This window comes from Neolamprologus brichardi, chromosome 10 (genome assembly GCF_056152115.1).
Source record: "Neolamprologus brichardi isolate AB-2024 chromosome 10, ASM5615211v1, whole genome shotgun sequence".
NCBI lineage: Eukaryota > Metazoa > Chordata > Actinopteri > Cichliformes > Cichlidae > Neolamprologus > Neolamprologus brichardi.
The window spans coordinates 28,474,005-28,490,145 of NC_142113.1; the positions used below are offsets into that span (position 1 = coordinate 28,474,005).

General features: G+C 40.2%; 1 protein-coding gene across 1 annotated transcript; it reads left to right on the forward strand.

Annotated features, from left to right (window-relative positions):
- The first annotated feature begins 5,170 nt into the window (after positions 1-5,170).
- Positions 5,171-14,872, forward strand: lrrc32 (leucine rich repeat containing 32). Its single transcript, XM_006785113.3, has 3 exons — positions 5,171-5,303; positions 6,869-6,962; positions 10,633-14,872. Exons 1-3 carry the CDS (start codon positions 5,260-5,262, stop codon positions 12,463-12,465), a joined length of 1,971 nt encoding a protein of 656 aa, XP_006785176.2. The 5' UTR covers positions 5,171-5,259; the 3' UTR covers positions 12,466-14,872.
- Positions 14,873-16,141: the final 1,269 nt, after the last annotated feature.

The window sequence follows — 16,141 nt, forward strand, 5'->3', positions numbered from 1 at the left end:
TTTGCAGTTTGTCCACCAGAGGGCGCTCTGCAACTGTACTGTTGGCAGCGCTTCATAGAGATCAGGCAACCAAAACCTAAAGAACAGCTTTGAATGCCCTTCAGGAAGCCTGGAAACTATTCCTGAAGACTACTTAAAGACATTACAATAAAGCTTGCCTGAAAGAGTTCAGGCTGTGCTGAAGAATAAAGGCTCATACAACTTTAGAGCTGTACAAACTCTGTTTTTGTCTTGTATACTGTTTTTCTATGTGTCACTAAATTACTGCACATTCCTAAAACATAAAGGAGGGGTATCTCAAGACTTTTGCACAGTACTATACAAATTTTAATGCTTTTACAATGGACAGAGCCTCCAGGTCTGTGCTCTGTTGTGGTGATGGACCTGATGGTCCACTTCCCAGGAGGTGGTCTGGTTCCAGAACCAGAACTTATTCCATGAAAAAGCAGGAAACGTGAGGGTGCTGCTGAACAAGGAACAGCGAGTGTCTCAGTGTAAATCTGACAGATGCAGAAGCAGTTGATGGGACATAAAAGCGAAAAACTAATTTCTACTTCTGGTGTGTGTGAGATACATCAGACTATTTTCTGCCTTTAAGTTGCCAATCTTTAGTTTTATTTTGTGTACCAACAAGAAAAGGGGTTACATTTTTATAATTACTTATGACGTTGGTATCCAAGAACCAAGATAATTTAAATTTAAACTTTTTGTTTTCTCTGAGCAAATAAACAGAGGTGGAAAAGTCTGATCTTCTACTTCAAGTCACAAATTCAAAAGTAGATGTTGATCTGAATATATGGCTATTACGTAGTACTTTATTATATTTCTAGAGAAAAATGCGTTAAAATTTCACTGTTTAAGTCTAGTTTACACCGTGTTTTGTTTATTACAGCTTTGGTTGTGAGGTAGTTTTATGCGCATAGTCAAATTTTCACATAGGTGTGCTTTCTTTCCATGACCAGCAGGGGGCGGAGTGGTCCTTCCCTTACCTTCAGGTACACCTTACCTGAGCCGTCCATAATCTTAGCTTTTCTTAAGCACCCTCCACCTGCAGGAATAACATCCCTCTGATCTCACTGTTTTTCCAGGAAACAAATACCTGAGAGATAAAGGGGGGAAAAAACCACCCCACACACCCGCGAGTAATGGCGACCTTTTTTTTTTTTTTATGAAATGGAAACAAAAAGTCCGGGAATCCCGGTGAATATGTAAGGGGACAATCCCCCAGGGAGATCTGTGACACACACACTCACATTGTGTATTTGTGTGTAAACATGACACCTGATAAAACATGGCAAAGAGTGAAAGGATAGTTAATCTGAAACTTAACCTGCACATGAACAGCAGACAGCAGACCAGGTAAGGCTCCTTCTTACGTGACACCTGTTTGCTAACGCGCGCCTGTGTTCGCGCAGCTTTACGCTGTTTTTAAAAACTCACGGTTAAGACGATAAAACTTGTGCATTAGTATAGATCAGCTGTTATCCGCGTGAAGCATCGAAAACAGCAGGAGCTCGGCAGCTTTTCATATTTGCGTCCACCAAATTCAGAGATGGAGATCATAGTTTTCGCCAAATACGACGAGTTTTTCTTCTTCGACGCTTTAAAGCGGCTGCTGTCACCACATGTGCCGTTACAGTAGGAGATGCTTTTATTAAACAGGCTTCAGATCCTTCTTTCTACTTTTGGTTCAGGGTGATGTCGTAAACCCTCAAACCTGTTTGTGAGGGGCAGCCAATCAGAAGAAAGCTGGCTGAGGGGTCAGATGCACTGTGAATCATGCAAAGCTACTGTGTTGGAGCCCCTTAGTGGAAAGGCTGAGTCTGAATATGAGTGCAATGAGTCCACTTTAAGGGCTTTATTTGCCCATATCATCTCTGTAGGGCAAATGTATGTTTAATATACATGTTTGAATGCAGAACATTAACCTGATGCACCATTTCACTCTGTGGTTTGTAAATATTTCTTAATAAGTGTTCGTAGTTATGAATAAATCAGAGTCCACCTGCCAGAGAGGTGATATGCTAAAAATCAAATTAAACAAGGAGGAGTGTTTGTGTATTTTCACACTGTAGATTTACTCCAAAAAGCCACTTTTACACTTTCACCCACTCTACATTTTACACATAAATATATATTTATATACAGTAAACCTCTAAACCGCCGATCTAACTTAAGAACAAATTCCAATATTTACACAAACGATCCAAACTAATGGTCCGCTTGCACCTGCTGAGTATTTCTGGAGCTTTCAGCCACATAACTCACATAATGAGCCCATGTGAGCTGCTGGAGATCTAAACAGAGCGCTTGTTTTTTAACTTTATAACGTGCCGGCTTTAGAGAGTGTTATATGATGCTCTTCTGTCAGGTGCACCCTGCAGCTCGCCATTACCTGTAAGGTATCCTTTGGTGTTGGTGCTTTTAAGAGATGCTTGAAGTCTACAGGAGGTGGTTGGAAAATGGGAAGGACCACGTTATCCCAGATTAAGAGCCAGGGGATCCTGGTTTTCCTCCTGTTAGTGCCGGCTTTGTTTGGCACTTTATTTTTTCCCTCACACTTTGCTCTCACTTCCTCTCACTGGTTAGGTTTCCATATAAAAACTACTTGGTTAAAGAGAGGGAAAGATCGTGGTGTGAACCAAAAACACCCTTAAGAAGAATAATCTGCTGACTGGCTTGTGCCGTAACCCAGCGCGTCTGTGTGGTGCTAATATTTGGTGTGCAGGTGTTCAGTTTGAAAGGTTATTTCAGGTGCAAGCCTCGTTCGGAGGCATCCACGGTTCTTTAGTGGATTTAGGTTGTCTGTTGATCTAATCCTAGACCGGCTCCATGAAGTCCGGGTCACAGCTCTCTGTGTGAGGTGGGATTTGTTCTTTTTTTTTTTTGGAGGAAGATTGCTCCAGGCTGGATGTTTGGGAACGCTGCGGTGCGTGTGTTAGCTGTCCAAACTTTTGGAAATGCTTTACAGGCTTAAAAGCTGCACATGCACCAGTCCACACAGCTGAAATGTGCGTCTGATGAAGCAGGAGAGGAAAGCCAAATCAGGAGGTGCTGAATCCAGAAAGCGTGCTTCTCGACAAGGTCAGGGAAGAGAAAAGGTTACGAAACACATCCTGAACACATGCAACCAACGTATTCATGATAGATGTGATTGTGGTGATAAGAAAAGCGTGAAAGTGTCGGACCACATAATAAGTGGACAGTGGCTTCTCTCTCAGAACAGAAAGTGAAGGCTCTCAGCTGCAGGTGTACCACAAGAAGTCATTTACAATTCAAAAACTAAAGAAAATTCCACCATGTTAATTCAGGTGAAAAACTGCACCTAAATATTTACATAAGGGTGGGAAAGCAAAAGCAAAACCAGAGAATTTAATGGTGACATCTTTATCGTCTCTTTTTGATGGCGAGCTCATCTTGTGTCGCGTCTTTAGCGGGAAAGAACCAAAACTGAGCTCAGACGCCACAAAGTAAAGCTGATACTGAAGAATCAGACTCAGCAGGCAAATCATCAGGAACTAAGGCTTGTTGATGATTCGAGGTGTGGGTCACAATCTGGGTTTTACACATCAACACAGTTTTAAGTAACTCTCAGAGCAAAAATGAACTGTAGGGTCAGTCATCGTTTCAGTGGGGCAACACAGGGCGTGAGATCCCACGTGTAAGAGGAAAGGTCGAGACTAAACACAAGCGATCCCCCCAAAAAGCTCAGAGAGCCGAGGAGAGAGTTCCCCTCGCTCTGCAGGTCGATAGTCTTGTTTCTTTGGTTTAGTTGGTCAGATTCAACAGATTTCTATTTGTGCACGATAACTTCAGTAAATTTAACAAAGCCTTTCAAAATGTAACCTTCACCCTGTAAAAGATTTTCAAAATTTCAGGCCCTCTGGGTAAATTTCTTTCCAGCGTAACGACACGAGAAACGCTCCGCAATCAGGTCAATTTCACACACCTCCAAAGTGCCACAATCTGACACTAAAATCTAGTTTTTGTTCAGCGTTATTTTTGTTCTAAGTCAGTGATGATGCAGAAACAGAAACCAGCTACTCTGCATACGCGATCTGATTTCTGATAATTCACTGGAGAAAACTTCAGAAGGTGGGTAAAGATTTAGAGAGTTATGCCACCACCTGGTTAGAATTAATTACAGCATATTTAATAATAGAATGATCCTTTAGCTGCTTTAGCTTCTCCTGTTTCAGTTTCTAATATGATTGTATTTATGTTTGTGGTTGTGAAACAGATAAACAGCATTAGCATCCTTAATACTTTATAACAGATTCAGATTTGTTTGATTAAATGTGGAGTTTAAACACTTAACTTACACAAAAGCCAATGGATTAAGAAACACCTGCTGATATAAACTCGGAGATTACAAATAACTTTATAAATTGCATTTTTTCCAATATTCGCGTCCTAAAACAGACTGTAGTTTAGAAACAGTCTGATTTTATTTGTTAAAAATAGCATTTCTGCTTCACATGCAGCGCAATCTATCGCTGAAAATCTCCACCGATGCAGTCAGAGCTCGAGAGCCCTTTATGGAGGCGAGAGTTTTACTCATGCTTTTTTCCAGCCTGTCTAGACACGCAGACATTCGTACAGTCATTTAAAACTGATTGTCTGTACGTATGAACTGGTCTTATTCATTATAATTAGAGCGATGTTTGTTTACAGTAGGGCAGACCAGAGAAAAGCCACATGACAAGTCTGACTTACTCCCACAGTCATAAAAAGGATGTGTGATTTTTCAGCGCACCCACACGTCTCTGTGAACGCTATCAATAAGAGCTGCTGACGTAGAAGCATCAAAAACAGCTCGACTCGTTTAAAAAAATAAAGAAAACATCCATAAAAGGCTGCTTTCCAGAGATTTCAAAGAACGGAAAAGTATTCGGCAGAGCCGAGGCTTAAATGCCTCAGATTCCTAATGGAGTCTGGTGCCTGTGAGAACGTTCAAACTATTCCTCGAGACATCCAATTTTAGGATTAATAGATGGCATTTTTTTTTTGTGAGGTTGGGGAGAGAGGTTAGGGTTGAGTCTCCTTGAAGTTACAGCTCAAAACTAGAATTCCCAACCCAACCCCCCCTTATATGGCATTTCCCCGAGAACAGTGGGAGGGGGGAAAGAGGCCAAGCCATGCAGGATATTCTCACAGGATGTGAGGATGGCCGGACAGCAGCCGGCAGCCGTGGGGAGAGGAGCGTCGAGCTGAAAGGAGCGATCGACCTGTGTGGGTGTGTGAGGGTGTGAAATCGACATGGTCAGGAGGCTTGTGAAGATTAGTCATCAGCTGAAAGCGAGGTAAAAGTTCATATTGTTGGGCTGTTGCTGCAGAGGTTTTTGGAAGGTTCTCGGGGTCTCTGTGACGTTTGTGTACTTGCTTACAGTTGTAGAGGTGGACGGAGTACATATACTCATTTTGTAGTAAAAGTCCTGCATGTAAACTTTAAAACAGAAGAAAAAGTGCACAAGTTTTACCAGCTACTAACTCAGCTGTATTGCTTGCATGGGTAACAGGTCTAAACAGCTCTTTCAAATACTTTTAAATCAGCGTTATGAGGACTTTAAAGGCTGATTTTCTCTCTTCACTGTGATGAAGTTGCCGTGTACCAACACGTGGACTTGAACTCTACGTGCTAAAATATTATTTTGTGTAATAGAATCTTTAAAAAAGTTGTGATTCTGCCAAAATAAAAGCCTCCTGGTTCACATTTATGCAGTAAACTCCACCACTGCAGCACTGTTACGACTACTACTATCTGCAAAATGTACAAAACTTCCTCTTTTATAGGCGCTCTGGCGTTTCTGAAACTAGGGGTCACAAGTTCTATAATAAGGTGGACTTTTTCCTCACCTTAGTTAATACATCCTACATTACATAATGTCTGATGGCCTGTTTAGTGCCTCAGATGTTTATATAAGTGAAACCATGTGAGGAATTTTGAGGGGAAACATTTCTTTGGTGGATCTGAAATCTGAAGATGTCCCCCTGCCAAACAATGCTCTGTATCTCTTTCATGGTATTAGTGGGATAGTTTAAACAAATGCAGTGAAATTTCCCTGTGGTGGGGCCGGAAGTAGAATGGGAATTAAAATGGGAGGAAGAAAAAAAAAAAGGTTGAATGGGAACATTTAAAAGTCCGAAAGTGTGGCTGCAGCTTAACGGCTGTGTTTAACCAGACTGTAAACATTTCCTTTTTTCTATGAGATAAACCTTAAAGTCTATTCGACTTTCATCAAAGCCCTGCAGCTCTGCGATCCGCCTTAAAATCGGAGCAAAAGGCTGATTCATTCAATTTTTTAAAGGTTTCTCTAACGCTAAATGAAGGATGATTGTGTGCTCCAAGCATCACATGAGAGCACTGTGATGAATTAAATTAGAGCAAACTGCCTCCGTGTTTGTCACTCATGACTTTAAACCATTCTTAGCCTCAAATTGCAAACCTTTTGTTTCCCCCGTGAGTTTCCATATGCATATCAGCTTATCAACAGCGTGTCTGCCCTATAAGGTGACATAATGTATTGTTTTGTTTCTAAGTAACCTATCAGGAAACAGTGAAGCGCTATAAGCGTGACTCACTCGCCTCAAACAGTCGCTAATTTTTTTAAAAACAATAACAGTACAAAGAGTTAATGGAAACCCTTTTTTTTGGCTTAGTCATTCTTTATGCTAGAAAGAAAAAAATAAAACGGCATTCAGATTAATTGCAACAAAAAGCCCCTGTTTTCATTGCATAAAAAAAAAAAACAACAAAACGCCTTCATAGGTCACACTGTTACTCCTTCCCTTTTTAGTTACATATACAGCATCCTTCCCACATTCATGTGTTGCTCACTTGTGTGATCTGGACTGTGTGTGCCTGCAGCACCATGGACGTCCTCCAGCTGTTCTTCCTGCTGTTGGTCAGCTGCGTGGCGGCATCCGCGTACCCTCCCCAGCAACCCCCTCCATGCCGAGTTGTAAGTAAACAGAGACACGCACGTCTGGTCTTTTCTCTATTTTTTTTAACGGCATCTTTTCTCTGTTTTTTGTTCACTTACATTTTACATGGTATGTATGATATGCGCTTTTTCTGTGCATTCACATCAGCTACGGGCAGTTTATTTTATAATTATTTGCAAGTTTAGACCTGAAGAGAGTTTGTTCACGAGTTGCCAGCTTTAATAACTGGGCATTAAAATGTTATTTGTCTTCAGTGGAAGTCATGCTGATAGAGGGTTGGGCGGGTTTTTTAAGCACAGAGGGCATGTGTCACCCAGCTTTGTCATTGTGTACAGTGCTGTGATTTCTTTTTCATGATATTTCTGGTGATTGATCTTGCAGAAATATTGCTGTAATCAAATGAAATGAAATGAAAAAGAAAAATGCCTCACTTCCATTAAGCTACAGTACTCGCTTTTCTTAGGAAAGAGCCGGAAATATATAAAGAAAGCCTTTATAGGTTAAAGGTTGGATCACGTAGCAATTGGTCAGAGTCATTAGTGTCAGGCTCAGATGTGTTAGCTAAAAATAGCCAGATAGTGAAAGCGAAAGGTACGTCACCTACATTTGATGTGGTCATCAGTGGTTCTATAAATATCCAGATATCACCGAACTTCTCTGTTGAAATCGGAACGGTTTTCAGAGCATCACACTTTCTGAATGAAGTAAAAAAAAATCCTAAAGCAGCACAAAGACACTACTGATGAGACATATAAGGATATGCCACAAATCACACTTTGTACACTTGAGTCTAAGACATTACAAAAAGGCTCTGTAGTCTCCTGAAGTAGCTGGTTATTGTCGCTCTTACAAAATGTTATTGAGACAGCAGCAAATATTGCATTTGTTAAAGACTATTTTGGGCTGTGGAGTAATACCTATTTGCTTCACTGGTCGGTATACTTTTGGAATTAGAATAAACTAGTCCTCCGTGGTATTAATCACTTGTTCCCTCTAAGCTGGGGATGTCTCATGGGCCATACACTTAAGTGGGCTTAATTTAAGTGGGCTGGACAAGCGACGCCCCCCACTTCTGTCAGTGTAAAGAAGTTTAATTACACAGCTGATTCCTTACATATCTCGATATAAGTAAAAGAAGCGCAAATCAAAAGTATGTCCTAATTTTTTACCTCATGATAAAGAAATGTTGCTGCAGTAATTGAAATCCATCAGCATGACTTATAAACTATAAAAAAAACATGTAAAACTACAGAAAAAGTATATATATGTGTACAATCCATTGAAAAAAAAGATATATGAAGAAACTATAACTTTTCTATCATTTTTTAAAATATATGATCTAATTACTTTGGTCTAATGTGAATGGCAGTTATCAATCAAGATCCAAGTCCACAATTTATGCCCTCCTTCATGTTTTTAAAAGCCATCCAATGGGGCTGGATTAGAGTCTTTGCCAGGCTGATTCTGGCCCCCTGGCCTTGTGTTTGACACCTCTGCTCTAAGAATTGCTGAAACTACATATAGGTGTGTTTCCACTGTAAAATGAAGAGCTGCTTTTGAGTGTGAGACCACTTTCAAGGTTTTGGTACCAAAGGAAAGAAAAATGTGATGCTTTTGATTAAAATCCAGAGTTCGGTCTTAAGAACTCATCATTCGCTTCATTATAAGCTCTTACAAAATTAAAACATTGCAATAAAGGTATGTGAACAAATGCAGTTTTTATTCTGGAGGACTGTCACAAACCAAGGTTCTCATTCTGGACGGTCACATGATGCTGTTTAGCCAGAGTCTCCATGATGATGAAGGTGTTTTTTAACCATTGATACTGTTACACAGTAACTGCAGCAAGAATGTCCCGAGAAGTATATAAAACACTCTGTTTAAGAGATCAACAAAGTAGGGTAGAGGAATAGTGATGCATTAATCTCATGTTTACCAGCCAGGAAACCACAGTTTACAACCTGCTAGGATTTTTTACTCAATACAAACTGTTTCCTTTTTTTAAGAGGGGCATTTCAGATCTTTATTAGACAGGACCATGAAGAGTAGGCTGGAAAATGGCAAGAGGGGGAGGGTGAAGCATAGCAAATGGTCTGGAGCAGATTCAAACCAAGTCTGCTGTAGTAAGGCCCTCAGAGAGTCACCTGCTTAACCACACTGCATCCTCCAGTCGGTTCGTTGGGTTTAGGCTCTGAAAACTGCTTGGTTTAGAAAAACATTGTGGTTAGGGTTACAATAAACCCTTCACCAACAATAAAGCCTCGGCATGAAAAATGACGAGTGGTGTGTACAGCCAAGAAAGCACACTACAAAACTGCGGCACACCAGCGGCTTTGATAAACAAACTCTGTATTTTGTACACTGGGAATGAAATTATGAATGTGGTCACAGTTTCTGGACAACAGTGGAGATCTGTGGTGTGGAAGCGTAAGATACAGTGTTGTTCGTAAATCAGCTGTTAATCAACCGTAAGGGGGGTAAAAATCCCCGTGTTTGGATGTCCATAGATGCTTTTGTGATTAAAAAACATTGTGTAGTCCTCTCAGTCTGACTTTGTGAAACCAGATAGGTATCTTCCAGCAATAAAGTCTTTCTTGAAAGCATATTTTGGCCTTGTTACAGCAAGTATCTATAAGAGAACTGAAAGTGGTGAGGTGACCGATAATGAGGGGATAGAGAGATGGGAAATGGAATGAAACTTGAGGTCAAGGGCACCCCCTCCTTGGCTTAACGGTTGCGCGACTTTTGTGTCCAGTTTGGTGACATTTGTTGCACTAAACACTCTCACTCTCATTTACTGTCATCTCTGAACTGTGAGCCATTAAATAAACCACTAGCAGACCGTAAAACAAAGATTACCTAATTGGGGATGTTGCACTTTATGGTGTTCTAGCCTTAGTAGTTGAGCACGACTTTAGCAGTTTCTCCACTTGGTTCCCATTATTTACACAAGTATTAGTCATTTTTTTACAGTTACTCTGACTAAATGTGCCGTAAACCGCCTCACGCGTGAATCAGATAATGTGGAGTTAAAGTCTGACTTAGTCTGACATAAGCAGTTGCGTGCCGCACGAGCAGTATTGACACGCAAAGTCATATAGGAAACATACGTGTTTTTTCAATGATAAAACTTTTCTCCAAGTGTGACTGATTTGTTCCTGAGCAGATACGAGATGTTCTGCCATCCAGTTCTTATTTGTTTACAGACAGCTTGCAATGCCCCTTCCACGATACCACAAATACGCCAAGAAGCTAAATGTACTCTGACTTAGAGAGTAAGCAGAGAGGGAGACAGTTTTATGAGCTGTTTTTGGACATGGGGGTTTTGTGGCCATATGGTTTCAATTATAAACTGCACTTAATACCTCAAACGTCTAATAGGGAAGAAAGACGAAAGAAGAAGTAAAGGTGTGAGGTGTGTTTTCGTCTTGGTTTAGGAACTTTTTGTTTTCTTTTTCTTTTGGTTGGTTTTTTTTAATCAATTCAAGGAGAAATAATCATAGTTTAAACACTTTAAAAAAAAATTCAACACCGGGTTGTCTTTCTGCCAAGAACATGCCTTGGGCCTTGATACACTGACTCATAAATCGACCCTCCACATCCACATGTGGTCTGTGTTGTGTCATGATCAGTCAACCTGGCTGTATGCCGAGATAATCAGACTCGTGTGTTTGTCTTTGTTCGTAGGTCCAGATGGATGTGTTTTGCAGCGATCTGAGCCTTAGAAGTGCGCCACTCAACCTTCCCGATGTCGTCCAAATGCTGGACCTTTCACGAAACCAGGTGCAGAATCTCACCCAGGAAACTTTAGCATACCACACCAACCTCCGGCATCTGAATCTCCACTCCAATAAGATCCACTTCATCCAGCCCAGGCTCTTCGAAGACATGAATGATCTGAAAATCCTGGATCTGTCCAAGAATCATTTGAATGTTTTTGCCCACTCCAAAACAAACATCGGACCTCTTAAAGCTGTGGAGTCACTGGATCTGTCAAACAACGGCCTCTACACGGGGATGTCAGACTATTTTTTGGCTGACTCTCCCAGGCTGGTAAACCTTTCTCTGAACAGCAATAGCATCACTGAAGTAGCAAAAGATACCTTCAGTGGATCCTTGTCCTTGAGGAAAATCAGCCTCCACAATAATATCATCTTGAAAATTGAAGATGGAGCTTTTGACATTTTATCTCATTTGACCGAACTTGATTTGTCCAAGAATTCAATAAGGTGCATCGACGACTTCAATCTCGACAAATTAAAAGTGTTTAATCTCAGCCAAAACAGCTTGGAGTCATTCCAAAGCGCGCAATCAGACACTCCATATGAACTTGCCACTTTTGACCTGAGTCAAAACAAAATGCTCTTCTTTCCCCGTCTCCCGAAAAACAACTGCCTTAAATATCTGGACCTTTCAAAAAATCAAATCCAAAACATTAAATTCATGGGAAACATAACGTTTAATTGCCTCAGATACCTGGACATGAGTTACAATCAACTCAAAAAAATGCCTGAAGAGTATTTTTCCATGATGGGATCACTGGAGGTCCTAAATGTGAGTAATAACTGCATTACCTCATTTTCTATTACTGATGGAGGCCTTCTACAGAGAGTTAAGATCATCAATCTGAGCTATAATCCACTGCAGAGTCTGACATTTGGAGAAAACTCTGTGCAGTCGCTGGAAGAACTCTTCTTACAAGGAAACGACCTCACAACCCTGGACTATCAAATATTTCAGAGACTCGCCAACATCAAATACCTGCATCTCCAGCAGAACAACCTGCAAGTCTGTGACTCTGAGCCAACAGACCAAAACCACAAGGATCCTCAAAGTTGTGTGTCCTTTTTATCTGTTCCAAAATTGGAGGCTTTGTACCTCTCTGAAAACAACCTGAGGAGTCTGCCCGCGAACATGTTTGCCAACACCCCATTGAAGGTCTTGGATTTGTCCCTGAATCCAGGCTTGGACATGCACAAAGACTCTCTTTCTGGTCTAGAGCACTCCCTGGTTCACCTTTCCATGAGGAAAAACAACATTTCCATTCTAAAAGCAGACCTGTCCTTACTGAGGAGCCTCAAATACGTCGATCTGTCCACCAACCAGTTGACCACTCTACCGACGTGGAGCAAAGAGTCCTCCATTGAGTCCCTAAATTTGCAGAACAACCACCTGGTGACACTGGAGTACAGCACCATCCTTGCTTTGAAGCACTCTCTAAAGACTCTTTACATGGGCTCCAATCCTCTGAGCTGCTGCAGCAACCTCAGATTCATCATCATGGTGCAGCAGTCCGCCGTGGTCATTCCTGACATTGAAACGGTGACCTGCGTTCATGAGGACTACTCTGAGCCGGTCAGCATCAAGAAGGTGACCCAGACAATGTGCCATGGACCACCCGTCCAGAACTATGTTATTACAGTTATAGTGATATTGTTACTTGTGATGATTGTGTTCGTGCTCTTGGTTAAATGTTGCCACTCAAGGAGGCGGAAACATAACAGAGGTTTTAGGGCATAATGAATGAAGGTTGGCCACAAAAAGCCATGAAGGAATTTAGGAAACAGCTGAAGGTTTCAGTCAGACGCAGCTGAAAATGTGAATGTAACTTCTGTGGGGCAAACCAAAGTCTCCTGAAGGAACAATGTGAGGCTTTGAGTTGTTTGTACCACTACGAAAAGCTACCATTGATCACTGGGACATCTATAAACAAGCAAGCATTCCTCAGTATCTTCCCAAATGAAGAAATCAATTTTTTTAAGGAGATTTTAAGGACCTTATGGTGTGCTGAGACACCAAACAAGGCAGTGTGACAATGCAAAATCAAATGAAAACTACAAAACTGAGTGTTTCAAGAGTGATGGCAACTCATAAAAACAGCCTTTTTAGTGACTTGATAACAAGTAAAGACTGCACAGAGCAGATACACCGGGTGCATTGGACGTTAAGCAGCTGTGTCTGCTTGCAGGACACAAAGTGGAAACTTGTTTTGCTTTCTGTCTAAACACAACTTTATGGCTAACCCAGTTGTAGAGCCATGACCGCACATTATCTTACTGAATGTAAAATGAAGAATTAACACTAAAAACATTTCCACAAAAGAGTGGCATCAACAAGCCTGAAATGCAGCAATAAAAGTTATTATAAGTGTTTGGCCTTTTGGAAAATACACTTTGATTTCAGTGTGAAACTTTGCCTTTTTTTAGTCACTCATTGGTTTGTGGCATTTGCCTTGTGGATGTTAGCTCTGACAAACAGGAAAGCTAAATTTGGCTATCAAAAAACAAGCTTGCCAGAAGAAATGTGCTTCAGTACAAATAAACACAGGCTACACCCACACTTTTAAACCTGTGTTTTTTAAAACTGGGATTTTTATTTTTGGAAAAATATCTTCATTCATATCAAAATGTAAAAAATGATCCATGTTGGGGAAATCAAGCCAAAGAGTGCCAAAGAAATGAATAAAACACAGAAATGAGGCTGCATTTTTGCGCTTCCAGCATTTTTTTGTAATGTTTTTTTTAAAGGTTAGATTTCTAAAAAGGGAACTTAAAGAAAAGATTTAGCCATTCTAATCTAAGCAAATATCCCCACTTGCTAGCAACTTATAAGTGTTGCTAGCAAGAGAACTTGCTAATGTTGCTAGCAAACTGTCGGTGAAATTACTCATTATCCCACCGAACACGGCAGCTCAGTGTAGCGAAACTTAAGTTTGTTCATGAATTAATGTTAACCTTTTACTTTTGGAGACTACGTTTGCTCTTAAAAAATCAAATTAAAATGTGGCACTCACCTTCACTAACAAAACGTACTTCCGATGACCAGAGCTCATTTCTGTTATAATTTTTGCCTAAAGAGAAGTCCACTGGGTTTCAGTTTAGTGAACCAAGGCAATGCTACAAAAAAAGCATCATCCCTATGGATGGATTATCCCAGAGGAATAAAATAAACACCTAACATATTTTTTTAATCTCATTTTTTTGTGCGTAAACTGGCTTGTTTCCGGCTCATTCCACACCTTAACTTCATACTGAAGTTGACTTTCTCATTTAAATCACAACAAGAAAGCAAAGTTGTGTATTTTCCCAAAGCGTCACTCACACTCATTTAAGGGTAGAATGAAGGTTTGTTGAAGATGGATCAGTGACTGAGACGGTGAAAGATGAAACGGGGCGAGGGAGCGTCGAATCTCAGACAGATGTCTTCACTCAGACATGTTGGAATTTTCCTTTAAGCTAAAAATAAAGACGAGAACACTACTAAAGGTCATGAAACAAGAGGCTCTTTATTCGTGAAGTAGGATTAGATGAAGGTTGTTTTTTTGTTGTTGTTTTTTTAAGAAATCCAAGCTGTCACTTTAACCTTTATTTATAGTTTGCACTTTAAACTTCCTCTTGTATGTGTGACTTTATCTGACTTTATAACACTATAAGACCTTAATAATGCTACATAGGGCAGAACATATGATGACATAAGTTATTTTTCTTCTGTTTGTTTTTATATATATATTAAAAAAAACTATAAAAACAAAGCTGGAAATATTCCATAGTATGTTTTCCATACTGATACCAGGCCCATGGTGCTCCACCTATTAATTTGACCGATATGAATAATGTGTTGGCATAACATGCGTGTTTGTGTTGTTTTTACCACATTAATATTATATAAAATGGTAAATCTAGCGCTGTGCTGTTGTGGGCTACACTGGGATTCACAGTTTCATGTGATTTTTACTGTGTTTAATCCTAAAAAGCAAATTATTATTGATGTTATTAGCAAAAAACAAAGTTAAATATTTTTTCTTATCATGCCATGTATTTTTGTGAAGTGTAAGTTTTTATTTTTTTTTTAGTAAATGAAGGACAATTTCTTAATGTGTGTGTGTTATTTGTTATTTTAACATCAACTCAAATATTGTTATTAAAGATTACACTGTCTGTGTAGTTATGATTTGTTTTTTTAATATACAGCACCAAATGACAACAACAATCACCTGAAGTCGCTTTATATTGTAATGTATAACACTCTCAGAAATGTATCCTAAAGATCCTACAAATATAGCCAAGAGTGTTTCCAGGGCTTTTAAATAGAGGTTGAGCAAGTATTTTGGATACACAGACCTCTACTTAAAGTCTGCCCCTTAAGTGCATTGTTAGCTTTCTTTTTGGTGTATTTTTGGGTACATGTTGCTCTACAGCTGCAACTGTGCCATTTTTTTTATTAACAGTCCAAACTTACATGTGTGCTGGACAGTGTTGGGGAGTAACGGAATACATGTACCGCCGTTACGTATTTAAAATACAAAATATGAGTAACTGTATTCCATTACAGTTACCGTTTAAAAAGGTGGTATTTAGAATACAGTTACTTTGTTGAAATAAATGGATTACACGGCGGTATTTTCCTGTTTCATATTGTGGTCAGGACTGTTTGGGTTTTGTTTGACAGCTATGTTCTGTTGTTCCAGGCGGCAGCGTTACGGTTGCCATGGTGACGCGCTCTCTCTCCGACTGTGTGTTTCCTGGGTGAGAGGGCGCCTTTTTTGTTGTTGTTGTTGTTGTTGTGCTAAGCTAATAGGTAGAACGCTACAGGCATAGCCCTAAAGAATGTAGCCTCATGGGCAGTGTAGTCCGTGCTGCAGGGAGAATGGACTGCCATACCCGTTATGTGTCTGTGAGCGAGGGAGGGAGAAAAATGACAGTGTGAGTTATCATCGAGCAGAAACGGGAGCTGGAAGCATGTAAATATAATAATAACCACTGCAGCCAAGAAGAGTGCCTGACGAGCCCAGTTGTAAGTAAGCTATTAAGACTCGACTGTACACTGTGTTCGTGTTTTCCTCCGAAACAATAAGTTCCGTTGCAGCAGCCTTTCAACGCCTCTCTCTGCCTCTCGCTAGCAAAGTTGACCCAGACAACAAAGTAAAGCTATTTTTCGGCTATGAGCCCAACACGAACCCGATGTATTAGCCAGAGGTCCCTTTACTAAGGTTCGGAGCCGCGGACCTTCCGTAATAGTAATAAATCACAGCAATAGTACATTCATGTAGTTGTAGAAAGCATGATAATATATTAAGTAATCCAAAGAATTCAGAATACGTTACTCTCATTGAGTAACATAACGGAATACGTTACAAAATACATTTTGGGGCATGTATTCTGTAATCTGTAGTGGAATACATTTTAAAAGTAACCTT

What these genes read in the sequence shown, in the direction of transcription:
- lrrc32 (XM_006785113.3), top strand. Translation starts at nt 5,260, where the DNA reads ATGGTCAGGAGGCTTGTGAAGATTAGTCATCAGCTGAAAGCGAG. An exon ending in AGTCATCAGCTGAAAGCGAG is followed by an intron (nt 5,304 to 6,868) that starts GTAAAAGTTCAT and finishes GTGTGCCTGCAG; the next exon opens with CACCATGGACGTCCTCCAGC. An exon ending in AACCCCCTCCATGCCGAGTT is followed by an intron (nt 6,963 to 10,632) that starts GTAAGTAAACAG and finishes CTTTGTTCGTAG; the next exon opens with GTCCAGATGGATGTGTTTTG.